Source organism: Scophthalmus maximus, chromosome 17, assembly GCF_022379125.1.
Source record: "Scophthalmus maximus strain ysfricsl-2021 chromosome 17, ASM2237912v1, whole genome shotgun sequence".
Lineage (NCBI taxonomy): Eukaryota > Metazoa > Chordata > Actinopteri > Pleuronectiformes > Scophthalmidae > Scophthalmus > Scophthalmus maximus.
Window position 1 is genome coordinate 982167 of NC_061531.1, and position 21139 is coordinate 1003305.

At 40.9% G+C, this 21139-nt stretch overlaps 1 protein-coding gene across 1 annotated transcript; it reads left to right on the top strand.

Moving 5' to 3' along the window:
• Positions 1-2446: 2446 nt before the first annotated feature.
• LOC118289055 (pyruvate dehydrogenase (acetyl-transferring) kinase isozyme 2, mitochondrial) lies at positions 2447-13124 on the top strand. The gene is made up of 11 exons (XM_035615727.2): positions 2447-2704; positions 4017-4158; positions 6608-6679; positions 6832-7019; positions 7163-7252; positions 7892-7969; positions 8066-8142; positions 8534-8632; positions 9958-10068; positions 10162-10275; positions 11254-13124. The coding sequence occupies exons 1-11, from the start codon at positions 2575-2577 to the stop codon at positions 11395-11397; spliced, it is 1245 nt and encodes a 414-aa protein (XP_035471620.1). The 5' UTR covers positions 2447-2574; the 3' UTR covers positions 11398-13124.
• Positions 13125-21139: the final 8015 nt, after the last annotated feature.

Here is a 21139-nt window from a genome sequence, read left to right on the forward strand (position 1 = left end):
AATTTTTTAATTTGTCAGTTGAGGAATCACATTTCCTTTAATCCTGAAGGATATTGAGCCTTACTATTTTTCACTATCACTTGTTTTAGAGTGAATTACTTTTCATGTTTTTTGTTCATGTTTTGTGTGTACCTTTTTTGAATCTGTCCACAGTGTAGGACTTGAAAGCTTTTCCTTCCACCCATCCTGCAACTACCTGATCAGTGATTCATGTGACACTGCTGTTAAGATCCTGGACCTGTGAGACTGACAGTAGCAGCTGGTCCGTGGTGTATGTACTTGGCATGTGTTTTCCTAGAGAGGAGCATATGCTATTTCTGCATGGAAACACTCCTGCTGTGACTCCTGCCTTGCTATAAACGGACATCTACTATCTGTGCCAGGAAACACTCCTTCTGTGACTGATGGCCTGCTGTTGCACCTTGCCATCACTGTTGACACCATGTGTCATTCTTACTCCAGCTCTCTATGTAAAATAAAATGAGGATTACATCAAAGTAATATATATTAGTATCAGTTTATGTGGATTTGTTTTCCTCCTGGAAACAGGTTCACTCTTATTATCATTATTATTACTGGAGAAACAAATGAGACAATTAGGGCCCTTTGTATTTTATAAAGATATCGGGTCACAACAGGAAGTGAATTTTAATGTCTTGCAGTTTTTTACGAGATTGGGAAACTTCTACTTTTCATTAAAACCATACGTCCTCTTGTTATGGTAGATGTTATTAATCTGTCTGTTTGTGACTCTCTGCACTTTTTCCTGCATCAGACAGACAAACATCACTCACCCTTTCATAATCCCGATATATAACTTGTTTACAGTCTGGAAGCTCACTTAAGAAGGTCACGGTCAAGAGGCGGGATCCATTACTATTTGGATTATTGCCCGGGACTACACACTACGCACTGTACATGCATATGAGCGCTATGTTTTGAAAGTATAGGTGTTGTTGAATCATACATCGAGATGTGGTTGAAATTATAATTTGTTCATTCAGGGTCACGAAAAAAGTTATTAAATAACAATAGATGAATTACATATTTTGAATTGAACTGTAAATAAAACTTGAATTGTGCTTGAATTTGAACTAGTGTTAAATCTCTCTGCAATTTTTTTTAAATTTAGTCTTTGTCCTTAGATAAAACTCCCATGTTAGTTTTAGTCAGTCCTCCATGGATAATGTTCGGACTTATCAGGACTGTGGCAGAAAGGTGATGATTTAATTCTGTAATTTAGTTGCTCTCAGTGGAAGTGTTGTACTAGATTGTGTTATACAATCGCTTTCTACTGCCTCAAGAATGCGATGCACCAACATTGCTCCTGACCACAACTCACACCATGTTTAATACACCAATGGGCACTCGAATAGATGCACGTTTATTTGCTATATTATCTGCACTTCATTGGAAAATGACAATTGCGTTGGTCTGGAACTACCAAAGACACTTGTAAGAAAGGGCCTCAGGATGCAGAGTCTCAGTTTATTCTCCATGGGCAGGACAAAGAACACAAAATTGCCCCTGACAGCTGTGCCTGCAGTCTGTAAATGGTAAATGGACTTTATTTATGTAGTTCAACGGTCCTTAAGATTTTCACATAAAATCATGAATGTTGTGCAAAATCGCAACAATCATTATCTCAAGGCACTTAACATAGTGAGGTCAAGACCTCCCAATATTTACAGAGAAAACCTAACAGTTCCCACAATGAGCAAACACTTGGTGACTGCGGAGAGAAAAAAACTCCCTTTTAACAGGAAGAAATCTTATAATGACAATAATAATACTGACACTTATAGATTAAATGACGTGGATAACAATAATAATAATAGTGTTGGATTTGGATCCTCCAGCTCTGGGCTAAGAGATACCTGCATTAGGGGAGAGAAAAACACTAAGTTAGGGACGTGAAATGTTAAGTCTTGTGTATTGCACAGGGTTAAGATTACATATTGTATATTCACTTCACCAGCACACTATCATACATGTAATTAATCTGTAGTTGTAATGATTTTTGATATTAACAGTGAACAGAGATTAATGTCACATCAAGCAATCTCTTAAATTTCAAAAGTGCACAATGTTTCATTCAGAAGAGGCTTCGCGTTTTCACACAACACTCAGCAGACTGCAGTAGTTCCCGCTAGCTGTTCCTAATAATCTGTCACCTGAGTGGACTTGATGGGTCTGGAGTTGTTATTGATATTGGAGACGTGTGCGTGTGGCATGTAGCACCAGTGTTACTGTAACAGTGTTCCTGTCTGGGCTGTTTGTCCGACGTAGGGGGGCGTTATGTAAAACGCTGTTTGTGGCCGGGTCACGCGCGCGCTCGCGCGCGCTCGCCTCCTTGTTTACTATCTTCCTACAGTAATAGCATGGTGGCGGTGCTGGAATCCCATTGGCTGGCTGCCGCCCGCCGCCATTGGCTGACGTGGGCTCTTAAGTCCGTGTCTCGTGCAGCGGCGCAGGCTCAACACCACAGTTACTGTGCACTGTGTCTTCTTGCACATTACTGTTTTATGGGATTTTTTTCTTCATAAATAGCGTTTTAATTTTTGACTTTTGAGGATGACTAGTAGGATAAAGCTGGTGCGGTCTCTGGTGAAGGCTGCAGCTCTGGCCAACATGCCCAAACAAGTAGATCACTTCTCCAAGTTCTCCCCTTCTCCTCTGTCAATGAAGCAGTTCTTGGACTTTGGTGAGTTCCTTTTATCTATCATCAACTTGCCTTCATTATATTGATTATATTTTGTTTATGATATACATATATAGGGCAGCAAGTAATGATTATTTTCAAAACAGATTACTGTGTTGATTATTTTCTCAATTTATCGATAAGTTGTTTGGACCATAAAATGTCATCAAATGGTGAAAAATGTAGATTGTGTTTCCCAAACCCCAAGATGATGCTTTGTTTTGTCCACACGCCAAAGATATTTAGTTAATTGTTGTAGAGGAGCAAAGAAACCAGAAAATATTCACATTTAAGAAGCTGAAATCCGAGAATAGTGACTGTTTTTTTCTAATTAAAAATACTTGAACCGATTGATCGATTATCAAAATAGTTGGCGATTAATTGAGTAGTCGATTACTATTCGATTAGCAGTTGCAGCTCTATATATGTAGTGTAAACACACTCTGGTGTACTTGATTGGATTGTGTCTTTGTTCTCCAATTCGGTACTCTCAGGTGTCACTGTATGCATGGTGCTGTGGGTGAGGTCAGCAGGCAGAGCAGTCCTGTCAGCCGTTTCCTAACTTGTCTCATTAGCTTGATTTCATCATTATTTTAACTCATCACTGAAGCAAAGCAAGGTGTCAGTCACCTGCCGTGACCTCCCATATTCGCTGATCATGTTTGTGGTCGTAACAATTGCCAATGCTCATGTTAATGCAGTTGACCATAATTACAATGATGATGCAAGTGATGATGACCTGTTGGAGGCAAGTGTAGTCAGACTTTTGTGGGAATTCAGACAATCAATAGTTACATAAATGGCTACCAAAAAAAAAGAAGCCAACATCCACTTTGCGATGAACCTACAGCTCGGCTTCACCGAGCTTCATGTTGAGTTTTAGCTCATTGTTTAGCCGTCTGTCCCTTCACTCTCACCACTCTTCTGAACCATCCTCATTTCAAGTTGCTGTCTAGCAGCTAGAGCCATATATTTCCCACAGGAGTAGGTGAAGACCAAAGACAAGAGCTGCACATGACTTGTATTCATCTGTGATGACCAAAATCATTAACCTGGAGGAATTGGTCGGCATAGTAAAAAAGAAGAAGGGGGCATCCTTTTAAAATAAAGTGAAGGTTAAGTCTCAACTCCACTCACCACCGTGTTGATCTGTTGTAGTCACTTACTTTTGTTCTAATTGTCCACATTTCTTTTCTAATGATTCAATCAGCATTTGCAGTTATTAATCAGTTCATTCTTTGAATCCAGTAGTATCCCCCTAAAGTTTGTAACCTTGTGCACTGATTTGTAATCCTAGTCTGTTCTGCCCATTCAGGTTCGACCAATGCCTGTGAGCGCACATCGTTTGTCTTCCTCCGTCAGGAGCTACCTGTCCGTTTGTCCAACATCATGAAGGAGATCAACCTGCTGCCAGACCGGCTGCTGGCCACGCCCTCCATCCAGCTGATCCAGACCTGGTGAGAAACACTCATCCGAATGATTAGGGGAATACATGATTGACTGGTGCCGGCCTTACTGACCTGTTTACTGACTGACCATACATATCACTGCTTTCCTGAAAAGACCTCAAACTCCCAGAACATCCCTCGATACTGTTACTTGATGCTTCCTTTTGCTCTCCCAAAAGGAGCTGAGTACAAAACATCCATGGCGTTTGAAGATTACATGTAACTCTGCACCCTTGGAGGTTTTGTGTTTCAATCCTGTTTGAGTAAACACAGCAGGTTCGACCGTTCACAACTATAAGTGTTGCAAGTTTTTGATCCAGCTGCTATGAATAGCAGTCCAACAATTCACTGTAGGCCCAGATATAATCCCATGTTACATTGTAGAGCAAGGCAGGGTGAGAGGGAGGGAGGATGAACTTTGTCCCAGTTCCTCCTCGAACCCCCGCCTTCCTTCGCCTGCGTTTTCCTCTAACTGCCTGCATGTTGTTGTGGCTGAAGGGAACATGCTGTTCAGAACTGCAGTCTGAAAAAAATGATAGTGACGTGAAACTTCAGCGTCATTTATGAGAAGGTGTAAAAGATTGAGCTCAGTTAATCCAATCAGACGGTTTTTAACCGGCACTCCAAAAATCATGACGTTGTGCTCTGTTGTCTCAGGGACCTTTCTAGGAATTGCTCACTGGAAGTGTTTTCTTAACAAACTCCTAAATTTCTCTGTCGGGCAAAAAAAAAATATGGGAGGCGGCCTAGCCGAGCAAACTAGTAAATATCTTTGGTGTGTGGACAAAAACAAAACATCATCTCAGAGTTTGGAAAACAGGATCGACATTTATCATCATTTTATGACACCTTATGGACCCAACAACTAATCGATTAATCGAGAAAATAATAGACAGATGAATCGATTAATGACACTAATCGTTAGTTGCAGCCCTAATATAGATACACATGAATTAAAGCCAGCTTTTAACAATAAGTACATACTGTACAATACATCTTATTTCATCTCATCAAATGATAAGATGGGATCATATTTTTATTCACAAAGTCGAACTTTATTTGTCCACAAGCAGAGAGATGGTCGTGATGTTACTTTCTGTACGAAGGCAGCGTCTATTTTGCAATGTGGCAGATAATCCTCAAACACCATCCACTTGAAAACAAAGATAAGTGAAAACATGTGTAGTGAAAAAAAGTATGATACTGTAGAGAAGAGCTGAAATCACTAGTCACTCATATTTTTTTTTTCTTATTTGGATTATATAAAGGAAGAAAAATGTTTTTTGGGGGAAAATATCTGAAATGCTCCTTTAGTTTACCATGCTGTCACTGACAGCTGAGTTGGCTGAAGAAGATTAGATATTCTTTATCTGTCCTACAACGGGGAAGTTTGGGTACGGGGAAATTTGGAAACACATTGTAAATAAACTAGCAGAGTAAGCATATATACAAGCTCAGTACAGACTTAACCTTAGTGTGTTCCACATGTTTTACCACAAAATCTAAGTCACTGAGCTAAGGCATCAGATTTTTCTGAAAATGAATACCCAGTAATCCTTGATCCAGCCAGGTGATTATCACGGCTCCTCATCTGTCTGAATGAAAAAACACTGGAAAATTGTGCATCCTGAGCCCTGTCTTATAGCAGAGCTGCGGTCGTCCAGCACCCACATTGTTTAAATAGCACTGGGGCCTATCTAAGCACCCATTGTCTTAAAATTAGGTGGTCTGTGGCATTGTTGATAGCCTGGGACCCACACGAATTCTGGGAGATCATTTAAATTTGCTCTGCCAGAATACGGTCTGGATCCCCTCCATTGGGAAGTGATATCCGCAGAAGAAATCATCATCATCACAGCCATCACTTTAAGGACACATCAACACAGTAATATGCCCCTACATAGGCGGGTGTACAACTTTGCTTGTTACACACAGATGATCTGCTCATTTACAAACTGAAATAGTTTGTAAAGTGAAAGCATTGTAATACCAGTAAACCAGTTCAAAGTCTGTGGCCCTTTTGTTTCTGTCTATTTCGAAAGAAAACCACTAATGCGCAGACACATGGGCAGTTCAGAAGTTGTTTTTAAGGGAGAAAAACCATGGTCCACAGAGCAGATAGTGTAGGCGTGTGCTCTAACTGGAAAAGCATGCTACTGGCTCTCTAATAACAAACAGCAGGCTGACCTAATGGAGTATCAGGCGACTGGCTGCTCGTGATCTGCTGGAAGCTGGGTCGTCTCAGTGTTAGGGACACTTGCATATTACGTGTCAGGACTGGTGATGGATGTCAGTGTTTACGTTCTCTTCTCTGTCCCCCCCCCCCCTCTGTTTTTCTGTCTTGATCATTTCAACTGCAGCCAGATTTGTGTGTTTACCAAGCTGTAGCTACCACTATCCACTGTGACTACAAGTGTGCTAGACAGTCAGGAACTCTCCCGTGTTTGTGTTCTCTCAGGTACATCCAGAGCCTAATGGAGATCCTCGAGTTTCTGGACAAGAACCCTGAAGACCATAGAGACCTTGAGACGTGAGTGCAGCACGGAACAAGGCGGAACTGGACATGATTGCACTTCTGTCAATTTCTTCTTCTCTAACCAAGCCCCTGCCTTCTCCTCTCCCCCTGTCACATTCCCTCCCGTCTTCTGTCTCTCGCCCTCCTCTACACTCCGCGAACCTCAGGTTTGTGGAGGTCTTGGAGGCCATCCGGAACCGGCACAATGAGGTGGTCCCCACCATGGCTCAGGGAATCATCGAATACAAAGACTCCTTTGGCCAGCAGGACGCCGTCACGGACCACAACATCCAGTACTTCCTGGATCGCTTCTACACCAGTCGCATCTCCATCCGCATGCTCATCAACCAGCACAGTGAGCAACACACACACACAACCACAGAAAAATCAATGATCCCATGATCATATTATGTAAATGTACAGCTCATGGACTACTGCAACTACTGCTATTATTAGGATGAAAAATAAGTGGTTTCCTCTTCCTCTGCTCATTTACAGCTCTAGTCTTCAACGGCAACACAAACCCCGCCCACCACAACACCATTGGCTGCATTGACTCCGCGTGTGATGTGACAGAGGTTGTACGAGGTAAGGAGAAAGGAGAAGAAGGGGAAAAAAGTCTCATGATAGAAATTGCTTGTGTGGAACACATTTGTGGGAACTTCTGCAACAGTGTTGAGACAAATCTTTCTGTACAGCATTTCATTTATCTTAAAGAAAGAATGATGTTATAAATTGATGATTTCTTTTGAATCTCCAGGTGTGTATGTGTGACTTACATCATACTATGTACATTGCAATGACAAGTGGAAAAATCAAGTTGCATATTAAATGCATGTGATGGTATTCAAGAGCACAAGCTGACAACATCAAATGTCTGGTTTGGGACTAACAAACAATCACAATTTAATTCACTGTTGAATAAGAAAAAGGAAAGCAGTGAATCTGGAATCATTTTAAACAGCATGTTGAACACATTTACATGCTGTAAAATTTATTTTCTTTTCATAGTCTGGGTCACCTTTTGTACCCTTAATAGAGAAATAAAGCTCCTCACCACATGAAATGATGTACAGTTGGTCTGGCAGGCTGCCAGTGATTCAGTCAGATCTGCTTTGATCCATGTTTATACTGACAATAACCTTGCATTTATCGCATCTCATAATCTTTATGACTGTTTCATCGCAGGACAAAGATTAGTTGTTTTTCCTCTCTCAATTGCTCTAGATGCCTATGAGACTGCTAAGTTGCTGTGTGAGCAGTATTACCTGGGGGCACCAGAGCTGGAGCTGAGGCAGATGAACGGTTAGACACAAACACACACCACACACACACTGAAGAATCTCTGTGACAAACACAGATTCTATCAGTTGCTGATGTCTGCATCTCTTTCTCTTCCAGCAAACAGCATCAGAGAGCCGATCCAGATTTCATACGTCCCATCTCACCTGTACCACATGCTCTTTGAACTCTTCAAGGTAATAAATAATATTGTATCTGCACCCCGAACCCCCCCCCCCCACCAACTAACGGTTATTTTCAATAATGATTGATCACCCAATCATTTTCTAATTTTAAAGGATTATGAATTTTTTGTTGTGAAAACTGAGGTCACATCATCAGATGTCTTGTTTTGCCTGACCAACAAATAAACTAGAACATGTTCCTGTTTCCTACCATGGGCAACAAAGAAAACTGAGATTGTGGAAACAGAAAACATTTGGCATTTCTAGTGGCAAAAAGACTAGACCTATTATTCGATTATCATTACAATTGATTTCCATGTCAATAGTGATAGAATAGTTTAGTTTGGATCCCCGCCAACTGGCTACCCAGCGGCTGATAAGCCTCCCTGTGTACTCTCTGTAGAATGCCATGAGAGCAACCATTGAGAACCATGAGGCCAGCAGGACCCTCCCACCTATCAAAGTTATGGTCGCCCTTGGTGGAGAGGACCTGTCAATCAAGGTGAGACTCGTCATGTGTCAAGTTAGCATCATAAATGCAGTTTCTGCTCTAATTAAAAATGTCAAATCAACATTTGCTTGTTGGAAAAGTTACAACTCAAACAATGCATGCTGGGAAGTCTGTTAGAATGCTGTTGTTGTTGTTTTTAACTTAATTTAATTGACCTCTCAAGTTACAACTCATGTTTGAAGTGTTTTGATTGAAGTGAAATTTAATTCAAAACATTTTCAAGTTGAAACGACTTGAAGTTGATAAAAACGTACATTGACATTAACGTCATTGAGTCTGTTGAGTCCACTGACTACCTGTACAATGTTTGACAATGATTTGGAGTTGTGTTGCAAAGTAATGCAAGGCAAGCTAATACACTATTCTTCTTTCATGATGGTAGAAGTGGTTATAAAATCCCACAAGGCATCAGCAAACATGCAACACAACATTGAGTAAGTGTTGTAGCTTTCCACAACTTGAGAGAAGAAGAAAGACGGATGGACAAACCAAGATTAGAACAAGATTTGGTACAACCAAAACTCATTTATTTTAAAAAAAAGCACAGTAATTCATGCTGTGATAGTTTATACATTCATCAAGTGGACTCTAAGGTGATTACGTATGTAGGGATTGTTAAAGAAATGCTATGAAAATAAAGATTTCTTCCTAGCCCCATTGTGGAATGACGTGTTTCCACCATTTTCCTCGTTCTTTTTGTATCCCAGTCCCTGCTCTATTCGGCTGCTTAATTAGGTTATATAATCCTCATAAACCCACATTACCCGCCCAGATAACGAGCACATTCCTTGACACCACTTGGTACACCATGCACCTATATTTAGACAGGATCAACTCTATCTCACACTATAAGCTGATAGCTGCAACCTTTGCTTCTTAGATGGAGACACGCATAAACACATGAGGACCTGTTGTGTGTGGTTATTGCCTGAGTTTCAGACCTTTGGAGTGATTTTGGCCGGTCCTCACTATCTGGCACACCTTCAAAGGGATGTTTGGCAAACCTTCCAAAGGCTGTTTGAGGGTTTAGACTTTGAGAATAGAATAGAAGCCTTTTATTGTCAAAAAAATGTAAACTGTACAACGAAATTTGGGTTATGGTTAGTGTTAGGTACAACAGGTTAGGGTAAGGGTTGGGGTTTTAGTTGCGATGTTTGAGGTTGCAGTAAGGGGCTAGGAAAAGCATTGTCAACAATTGTCCTTGCAAAGGTGGAAGTTGAAATGTTTGTTCATGTTTGATGCTAGCACAGTATAGGCCCACCATTAGTGCTGCTGACCCCTCAATGCTCTGTTGTCCATAATCTGTCTCTCTCCAGATGAGTGACCGAGGTGGTGGCGTTCCCTTCAGGAAGACAGAGCGTCTGTTCAGCTACATGTACTCCACAGCGCCCAGGCCCTCCATAGGAGACAAACACAGAGCGCCACTGGTAAACAAAATCACACACAATAGCACACACTGAAACACAATATTAATAAATGAGAAGAGCTAATGTGGCTAGTGTGTGTGTGTGTGTGTGTAGGCTGGCTTTGGCTATGGTCTGCCCATCTCTCGGCTCTACGCTCGTTACTTCCAGGGAGACTTACAGCTCTACTCTATGGAGGGTCACGGCACAGAGACAGTCATTCATCTGAAGGTAAACACATGTTGATGCCAACGTATTGGTTGATATATAAAAGATGGCCAAGTAATTTTTTTGAGGCCATGGCTAACTTAATTCTTCAAAATTTAAAGGGAGTACTAATTTGTTAATTTTGTTACGTTGAGTAACCGTATGCTCTTATTTGGAAATAAAGTAAGTATGATTAGAGGGTTTTTTTAGTTGTTTTTTTTTAGAGCGAATGGACTAATCCTACTTGATGCACCTTTATTTAGGAAATTACACCTCAACAATAATTCTCAGGATCAAACCAAAGAAAAATTTAACATCAAAAAAACATAAAACTCATAATTTTCTTTCTTGTGTAGAGTTATATGAGAGGACTAATACACTTACTTCTAGATGGAGTCAGCAGCTTGTTACCTTAGTTTAGGAGTAGTCTCACCTAGTTGCCTGGCAACCATTAGGTGACGACATTGTGAATCCGGAAACCGCTCCCACCGGCAAAGACATTCTGGTCCATTCCTGATCCCCATTTTAAAATTTTGTATTAACACTTTTGAACAGATTAAACATTAATCAAATCAGATATGAGGTGTCACAGGGCCTGTAAAGAAGATTTAGTTATTTAGCAGACTCCCACCATTACCTGCCTTTATGCTAAGCTAAGCTAACTAGCTGGGGACTCCAGTCATTTGGTGTCAATCTTCTCAACTTGACAAGAAAAAATAAAGGTATCTTATAACATGAGGCTTTTCAATTATTAAATAATTCCTGTGTGAGTATAGATGTCATTTTAATGAATTAAATATAACCTCTTTTGCTCATGGCTTTCCAAATTAAATTAATTGGTCTTTTTGTGTACTGATTTTGTGTGGCCTATTTTGTCATGCACCGATATTGTATTCTTTATTCAGAACAAGGCAGTGCTTAAGTATTTGTTGCTCTGAGGTCAAGATAAATTTGGAGGGTAAATAAACCCTTCACTTACATCTGTTCTCTGTGTATCTCTAGGCCTGGTCTACAGACTCTGTGGAGAGGCTGCCAGTTTTTAACAAGACTGCGCTACGCAACTACAAGCTGAGTTTGGAGGCAGACGATTGGTGCAGTCCCTCCAAGGAGCCGTTGGACATGGCTGTCTACCGCGTGACCAAGTGAAGCAGTCATGACACGATATGACTTTCTAGCACAAACATTTACAAGCTGACCATAAAATGACCTTTAAAGGCAGGCCATTGTGGGACCAGAACTACTAGCCCGGCATTGGATGGGGGCGGAAGTAATCAAAAGTGGCCAGGGAGATGAGAGATGGCCCAGCATCGCATGCCCTGATCATCTAGGAAATGTTCTTGATTAGAGCAAGCGCCGTCTTCTTCATGCTTTCTTTACATGTATGGTGAAGATTAAGGAAGAGAGAGGAAAAAAAAGAGGGTTGACATTGTGAGTCAAAATGGTGGACAGTCGAAGATGAAGTGGTCGGATCAAGAAAGAGAGAGAGAGAGAGAGAGAGAGAGAGAAAATGCTAAGTTAAAGGCAAGGCTGAAGCGAAGCTGCTCTGGCAACTGAAGCTATGTGGCACCTGTCATTTAAAAAAACTCAGCTAGCTGCTAGCTGGCAGTGCTCTCTGAAAATGATCAGCTAGCTAGATCCTTTATGCCTGTAAAGACAAAAGACCCTCTCTTTTCTATCTGACATACGTTACTGGTGTGCCGAGAAAAATTTGACCACACAATAGGCAAATTTAGCCACACACTAAATATTAGAGTTGTCTTAATGGTCTGAAAGGTCGGTGGTTACCGTCGAATGGGTAATTGTCATAATACGTTTTTAGTGATGATTAAGAAGTAAGCTCTATTAGAAAAGCAGCTCCTTCAATTAGTAAAGTTCAGTCTTTCAAAATCACATTTAAAGACTTAGCGGCTAAAGTGATGAACCATGCAGCCCTAAATATGAGGAACGGGCTGTTTCATTTAGTAAAAGACCCATTGTAAGCATTGGGTCATTTCAACCCTTAGTAACATCTGTTCTAGTCTAGGCTTGCATAGAAAATGTTAATATCCGTTCAGAATTTTTGCATCAGTTTACAATGTGTCTACATGATTTCTGCTATTTGACAAAATCCGACAGAATGTGTCCGAGGGGATATGTCACAAAATGACATTCAGGTGACATGCTGAAATAACAGCACATGTATTCCGGCACATGTATTATGCAAACACTTGCCTCAGATGGAAAAGCCTTTGGCACAAATGTTATTGATACTGATTCTTTTTTTAATTAGAGTTGTTTTCAGGTCTTTCGGTTTCAAGATGCCACAGGAGGTTTCCCTCAAAAACAATACGTGCTGGTGCATTTTAACCGATAAGGGCTTTTTTAATTATTATTATTTTTTTAATTGCTACAGGAGACAGACCACTTCCTTTCTTTGTGTGACTGGTTTGTCTTTGTGTGAATCAGTCATGCAGGGTTCTATGCATACTTGTCGTTTTTAATTTAGTTTGTCTCAAACTAATTGACTATGTGGAATTCCTGCTTTGTTGCTGAACAGATGTCCAGCTGCCCAGTTGCTGACAGTACACAAGAATTAAAGATTATTTAGTCAGTCATGGTTATCCATTAATTGTCGGAACTGTGTGGAAAATAAGCACCTCAGTTTGTTTTGGGGAACCTGTAACAAATCCAAACTGAAATGTGTGTATTGACTGTATGAAAATAATAACTCTGCTATAATGTATATTGTGATTGACCATGTTTATGCTATAGTCACTGTTATTGTATGCTTGAAAGTGCCTGTTTTGCAATTTAAATTAGAAGTGAACTGTTCATATTGGAGGAACTTTATTTTTTATAAAGAACATTTGAAAAATAAATAATTCTGAAACGGATATAACTTCTTGTCTTGTGTTCATTGCCAGGAGATTATATGTTTGGGCATAAATGTGTATGATTCAGTTTCAATGTTTGCTGTGCGTCTCAGAACATGAACTGGACATGCGGGGGGACGCAATAAACCTGAACACTCACTGAATATTACATAAGACATGAGGGAAAAGATGCACAATTGTGTCTGTGTGTGCGTGTGTGTGTGTGTGTGTGTGGGTGTACAGGACCTGAAATAACTCACAACAGTTTCAGGGTCAGTGCAGGGACTTTGGCCACCATACAGGGTGTGTTTGCTGCCACATCAGTTACCACGCAGCGGGCCTGTGTGTGTGCGTGTCTGAACTTTTGAAGGTCCTTGTCATACCTTCTTTAAGGTCTTTAAGGTCATAAAGTATTGATTGGACTGATAGTCTGACCGTTGTTGCACAGCATGAAATTGCAGCAGGTTAACATCTACTATGAGGTGTTAGTGTATTATTATTTTTCAGTGTCAATAAATCCCATGAAAAGTCCATAACCATTTTTTTTAGCCATTATGCCTCTAGAGTTGACAAGTGTGAGACGCTATTCAAGGCATCCCAGGTTTTTCTGAAGTAAAAATATCTTCATTTTTGATGAGTCAGTCACTACTACGGTACCATGCTTTGTTCCCAACAATGACGACAACCAAGTGTTAAGGATTATACCCCTCTAATTTGCACTTCTGATTGGCCAGGGCAGATTAAATTTTATTTGTATTACGCAAATCACAACATACATTATCTCAAAGCACTTTACTTGGTAAGGCCATGTTTTGGCCATTGTTAAAGGGGCTTAATTTACAGCAACCCAAACTGCACTAAGTCCAAGCAGAAAAAGAGAGGTGGAGACATTAGAAACTTTTTAAGCAAGCTGCACTGTACTGTAAGTCACTGTAAGATGCAATGATCTTAACATGTTTGCAAACCTCAGGCTATTCCAGCTTGATAAGTTATTCTAACTGTTTGTTGTGTTCAACGATAAAAAAAAATTCATCGGCGCATGCACGTTTTAGGGTAATTTTAGAACTTTTTTTGACAACTAGTGCATTGCCTGTGCCCTGATGCTGCAAAGTGGGAGGATGTTTGCTTATCTATTTTCTATTGAAAGTATACTAATATTAAATGTGTCACGTCTGTGAACGGACAAACTGTTCCTGAGATTGCACATGTTTTCTTGTGCAAAAATTCTCAAAGTTTTCTCATTTATTACATTTCTTTGTGTAGCTATTTTTCAGGACATGTTTAAAAAAATATCTTAGAAAAAGTGATAGGGACAAAATTAGCCATTTAAAAAAGTGGTGGGGACATGTACCCGAGTCCCCAGCGTAAATGACACCTATGGTCTGACCTTTTTTTCCTCGGTGTGTCCACTGTGATTACGTGCCTCTTCCTTTTTAAAATCAGCCAGTCATCAGGCTAGGAGGGTCAGCGTCATGAGGTGTGTGTCCTTAACCGGGCAGCTAGCCACACAGTTCATAGAAAGTAAATTCAACCCTGAGCCAAGCCTCCAGCAGCCGTGTCAATATCAGCACCGCGTCCTCTGACCCCTGACCCCTCACACGGCTCTTCCTTGTTTTCCATATTGACATTTTAGCCAGTCCTGAGATGAAGTGTGTACAGACCCTTTGTTGGCAGAGTAATGTGACCAGATATAAAAAGGCAGAGAGAAAATTGTTCACCCAGACCAGACACCATGACTGCAGCTGTCTGAACAGGCTGGGTCAGTCTGGAATTCTGGACAAACAAATGATAGATCGTCTCAGTCCCTGAACAGAAAGTACAGTTGTCCCTTGTGCTGGAATTGAAGTGCATCACATGGTCTCCCAACTCTGGGGTCTTTAGAGACAGAAGGATGTCATCCTCGTCCTGCCACTGTCCCACACTAGGTGAGAGTGCAGGAAAGATATACTCACATTCATCATCCCATTGTTCAGATAGAGTACGGTCTTCAACAAACACTCTTAGGACTCCTGGCAGGGACGAACAGAGATTCTCCACCACCCTGAGCAGCAGTCTGTTGGACCCGATGTTCAGCATCAGCAGTAGTTCAGCTAGATGAGGGATGGAGGTCTTCATGAGATGACCCAGTTTAACACAACCAACATCTCTCAGTCTGGACCTCAGGCTGACCAATGATAAAACCTGAGATCTGATGAAGCCGCCTCTAAATAGTGGCTCCTCAAAAAGCCACGTCCTTGGTGTCATCACAGCTTCTCTTCTGAAACTCTGGACCTGCCATGGTTGTAACACTGACTGATAAAAAGGAGTCGCACCAGTTAAGTCGATGGAATGAGGCTGGAGCAGTAACAGGTGTTTATCATAACCCAGTTGTCCAGCCCTCCTCAGCATAAACAGGTTGTGTCCATCCAGGGCAGGCCAAAGCTGCAGAGCAGTCTCCGAGCCGTCTGCAGCCTGACGGATGTGATAAGAGATTTAATGTCCGCCAGACCTTGTCCTCCCTACAGTACAGACCAGTCTGGGCATCACTGTGGCTGCCAGTGCGGCTGTCTCTCACTAAACTGGTTTCCAGATTGTTTATTTCTTTTTCTAGCTGTTGAATGACTTGAATGACACGAATATGTGCATTACCATCTTCCCACCACTGACTCAGGGACTCAAAGTCCCCCCTCCTTCCTTTTCCAGATTTCCCAGAATGCCTCAAACTTTAGTAATTTCACATTAAAATGCCAGTATGAACTGTATTTTTTGGTTGGTGAAATATGAAGGTCTAAGGTGACTAAGTGATGATCAGTGAAAACTAAAAAAGGAAATCACATAGAAAAAAATTCTGAGATCATTTCTGAAAATGTTCTCCTCTGCTGATCCCTCCCCCGGTTAATATTCAGTGAGCCCACCCTGACCATGTGCATCCAGAGATAGAAGATGTGAAGAGGGAGAGGAGAATCACCCAGTACAACACATCCATCATCAGCTCACTTACTGACCTTTAACCTTTTCTCTTTATTCACCCTCAGCATCATTCTGGCACTCGTCATGTGTTTCTTCAGACAGAAACATTTTTTTCTCATTCAGCACATCAACACCAACCATTCTCTTCAGAGTCACACATTTTTAATGAACATTTCTGTGTCTGATTTTCCAAAAGTTTGATCTAGCAAATAATTAACAATTTGCTCCATAGTGTAAAGAGCAGTACTGCAGGACTGAGAGTATGAGACACAGTCATGTGTCCATGTCCTCCTCAGCAGCAACACTGCCCCTTACACATGTCTGCCCCCCTGTCATTTAAGCAGTCTGACTGCGCTCACATTCAGCTGTCTGATTTTTCTCTACTCTAACTTTCTCTGTTGTGTCCCTCAGGGCAGTCAAGCTGTCTTCTCTCTCTCTGCCTAAATCAGCTTGCTGTTCCCCGGCTGACTGTCCGCTCTGTCCTTCCTCTGAATCAGGTTCACCCTGCGGCTCCTCAGGCGGCCTGTGAGGAAGGTTTTAAGTCTAACCTTAAATGTGGAGAGGGGGTCTGCCTCCCTGCTTCGGGAGGAGAGGAGCCTGGTGGCTGAAGGCTCTGCCTCACATTCTACTCTTACACAGTCTGGAACCACAAGTAGTCCTGAATTTACAGAGCAAAGTGATCTATTGGGATAATATTGAACTATGAACTCTTTAAGATTTGATGGAGCTTGATCATTAAGGGCTTTGTTTGTGAGGAGCAGGACTTCTTTAATTCTGTTTCTAAATTTTACAGGGAGTAGATGCAGATTAATATGATATGGTAATCCTTTATTTTTCCCACAACAAGGACATTCGGATGTCACAGCAGCAAAGCGGATTGCAGAATATAAAAAGCAGCAGACATGTACAAAATATTAAAAAATATAATTACTATACACAGAGCAGTAACAATAATTGCACACGAGTGTAAGTATTGCACAGTTAGTAATTTCACTCATTTGAAAGCAAATGAACATTGGACTTTGTAAGTGTCCAGTGAATTATTAGTATTATGTGGTGCTTTCTGATAATATTGCCTAAGGGAAGCAGTTTTAAAGTGAAAAATATCGGCCCCAGCACAGACCCTTGCGAAACTGCATGACTAACTTTTGTATACATGCAACAATTATTGTAAATATTAACAAACTGAAACCTATCTGATAAGTATGACTTAAACCAGTCTTGTGCTATCACTGAGACTATATGTTCTAGTCTCAGTGATAGAATCTTGAGATCGATGGTGTCAAATACAGAACTATGACATGTCCACTGTCAGAGGCCATGAGGAGGTGTTTTCCAAAAGGCACAGAAAACGGCCTTCATAAAATCACTCTTAAAAGACTCTCTTCTGATGACACAAATGTACATAAACATATCACTAGAGGACAATGAACCCATACGAGCAATGATTAAGGGCATTGGACAATGCACATTGAATTTTGTTAATTTAAAAGAAAGATAAAACTGAAGTCAATTGTCTTTGGAGACAAGGAGGAACGGTCAAAAGTAAGCACACACTTCAATCAGTAAACCACAATCTAAACCAGGAATCTTAAGGAATTTTAGCCACATTAACCTGAATGGCCAAATAAACATAACTACAAAGTTAGCCTACTAACACCTTAAGAACACATCGAGGATTGAAGGTCTCATGTCTGAGCAGCATTTAGAAAAACTTGTCCATGCCTTTATCTTCATTTGAGTTTATCTTCAGTTAAGTTGTAACATTGAATTTCTCTGAGGAGCTCTACCCACATCAGATAATTTGGTCCAAAATCCATCTTATGATGTGTCTAACGAAAAGAGGTAAACAAGTTCAGCCTAGATCTTGACGCAAAATTCAATCCTTATGACCTCACCATGATTGTATTGACTGCACTTGCGGACCAAAAACACACAAATGTGCCCAGTGTATTTGAACAGGGCGAGTTCATGGCAGAAAGCTTGAGGACTAGCTTGAACCAGTTATGTTGTGAGGGGATGGGCTGGTCCCTACAACAGCAGAAAGTTGGTCTCCGCTGTATGTACGTGATATTTGGCACGTCCAGTGATATCTTACACAAACAAACAGATTAACACTGATGACATACTTCTTTACTTTTAAACATTAGTTTAAGTGATTATTAAGGTTAGGTATCATTAGTTTTTTTTGCAATACCAGTGCTAAATCGATACAAATATACCGATATAAAATCTGTACCGGTGCCTAAATGGTGCCAAAACCGATACTATTTTTCTATAAGAACAGGATAAGTTGAAGTTTGGGCTCTGGAGCACAAGCTCCTGACATAGGGCTTATTTGAGGTCCTGGAAAGCCCTTTCCTGCTCCACACCCAATTCCACCTGTATTTTTGTAGTGCTGGTGAGTTCGGATAAGGGTGCTGGCCCCTCAGAGAAGTTCTTGATGAAACGTCGGTACCAGCCAACCAGACCCAGAAACAATTTTACCTCTCTCTGGGTGGTTGGTCTCCTACTGTCTTGGTTTGCCTCCATGTTGTCCTGCACTGGTTTAATGACACCTCCTCCGAGGATGTAGCCTAGCTAGGTACTGGGTCTCCTTTTTCGCCAATGCACTCTTGGGTTGTGGGTTGATTTTCCCCAGCATAGTTGCCAGGTGACTCAGACGTTCCTGCCAGAAGTACTGTAGATCACAATATCATCAACATAAGCAGCTGCAAATGTTTCCATACCTGCTAACACTTGGTTTATCAGTCTCTGAATGGTTGCAGTTGCCCTTTGGAGAACAAAAGGCATCTTGGTGTACTTTGGTTGGCTTGTAACTTCATTTTAACATTCTGCTGTCCTGCTAAGTCATACTCTGGATATTGTCCTGCCCTTTGGGCTTTTGCTTGTTTGTCTGAGCACAGTTTTTTTTTTTCATTTGACAAAACTGCCTGCTCCACTATGATCAGTTACACCCATTTAAACATTGATGAATTAATGGACCTTTTACACAAGTCTTGCCCGTCAGTATCAGATGCCATCATTAAATAGCCCCTAATCCTACACATTGGACCTTTACCAGTTGGCTATTTTGGCAATTTTTTAACAAATGCTGCTTTTTTCTCTTCAAACAATCCTTTAGTGATTGCAGCTCTGTTTTATCTTCATCTATCCACATCCAGATGTTGGTTTGCCGACTACAGACACTGACTTTTGTGGTGGGGTCACAGGTAATGTTTCTTGTGATGACTCTTTCCACTTAGCTGTGCATCAGCTCCATACAGAAGATGTAGCTGACACTCCAGGGTCGAACAGAGAGTTCACTGTGGGCAGAGCTGCCCAAGACGTCACATTACTGTATGCTTGTTCAGCAGGTGTTTGATACATTGTTATACCATCTCAATTCCTGGCAGATTTTGTTGCACGTACCCTCCTCCCTGCTCTGGTTTGCACTCTGTGTGTGGACAGCTCAGCCCTGCACTCCTGTAAACACTGTGAACAAAACTGAGGGCACAGGAGGGGAGAGACGCCCACCACTCAGAAGAAACATGAATAATCCACAGCATGCTCCACGTTATTTTATTTAAATTATTTAACAGCCTTCTCAACGAGCCCAGGAGCACCCTTGTCAGCCCATAGATAAAGAACAGTGCAGCTTTCTTTCTATTTCTGTATTTTGTCCTCTTTATCAAATGTGCAAGTCCAGTTTGTGGCAAAGAGAATGGTTCCCACATCAGTACTTTTTTACGTGCTGGTTTTACTGCGATCAGAAAGAAGATAAAAACATAATGTCTTCTGCAGGAAATGATATCATGATTTACATATACAGCACAGTGTTCTCCGGGACTGCAAACAATGAAGCAGATGAGATAACTGGCACTTTTGACCCCCCGGATCTCACCATTTCTTTGTAGAATAAATTATTTTAAAATATACATATATACCAAAGTTCTAATATATTATATCAAATCCAGTTTCTGTGTGGAATTAGAAAAAAAACTGACAATAAGAAGAGATTATTTACAGCAGCCAAAACATATAGGAGGAATAGGACGACCTCAGTTTCAGAATAAGTGCTATGTGTCTCCTTGTTGGTTTGATCTGTTAACTCTTTAACTCTGATTTTTTTGTTTTTTCTCCCATACCACTGAATAGGTACAACACAACCCTAGTGTAACACAGCATTTAAAGACTTGGTCCAAAAGGGTTCTATACTTCCTCCTCTGTTTCCCTACCACTGTGGCACAAGGACATTGAAAATATTAAGTTGCTCTTTACAGGAACGTTCCTCACATTTGAGCAGTTATGCATTAAATTCAGGTCACCACCACAGTCTCACCTGGTTCACAGTTCTGTTAAATCCAAATATTCTTCCTGACAGAAGCAGATGTTCCATTTTAACAGAGAAGAGACTATGTAAGTTGTTCATAAAGCCTTAAAGGCCTTGTGCGTTGTTTCACGGATTGCGTTATTCTAAAATTAAACTTGCTGAGGATTTATTCCAATGTGGACAGTATATGGGATTGGTGTGAAGCAATATCTCACCATATGTTTTGGCTTTCTTGTAGACTCCAACCAGAAATCCTGATGTGGTATTTGGTATTTCTAAAGGGAATATAACTGTTACAAGTCATCTGTTGTCAGTGATCTGATTACAGATTGAGCAGTGACCCCATGTGGTGAGGTTGACAAATCACGCTTATTCCACAAATGATATATTACATATTTATTACCTCTATCAAGGAGGTTATGTTATTGGTTTGGTTTGGTTTGTCTGTTTGATTGTTTGTTAGCAGGATTACACAAAAAATTAATGGAAATGTTTTCAAATATAGGTCTCGGTTGGCAGGGGATTACACTTTGGGAAGGATTGGATCCTGGAATTTTTTGAAGGATTCTTCACCATTGCAAGATAGGGCAAAACTGCTCAGCCATGGCAGATGACTGCTCTCTTCGCTCTTTTTTTGTGTTCAAAACTATTCTGTAAATTTTATTTATTGTAACTGCCAGTCGCCCCTTGTTACAACCCTGAAGCCGACGGCGCCACTGGAATCAGGTGAGGCCAAAACAAGGGAAAGGCCTGCAGGTGACGAAAATTAATAAAT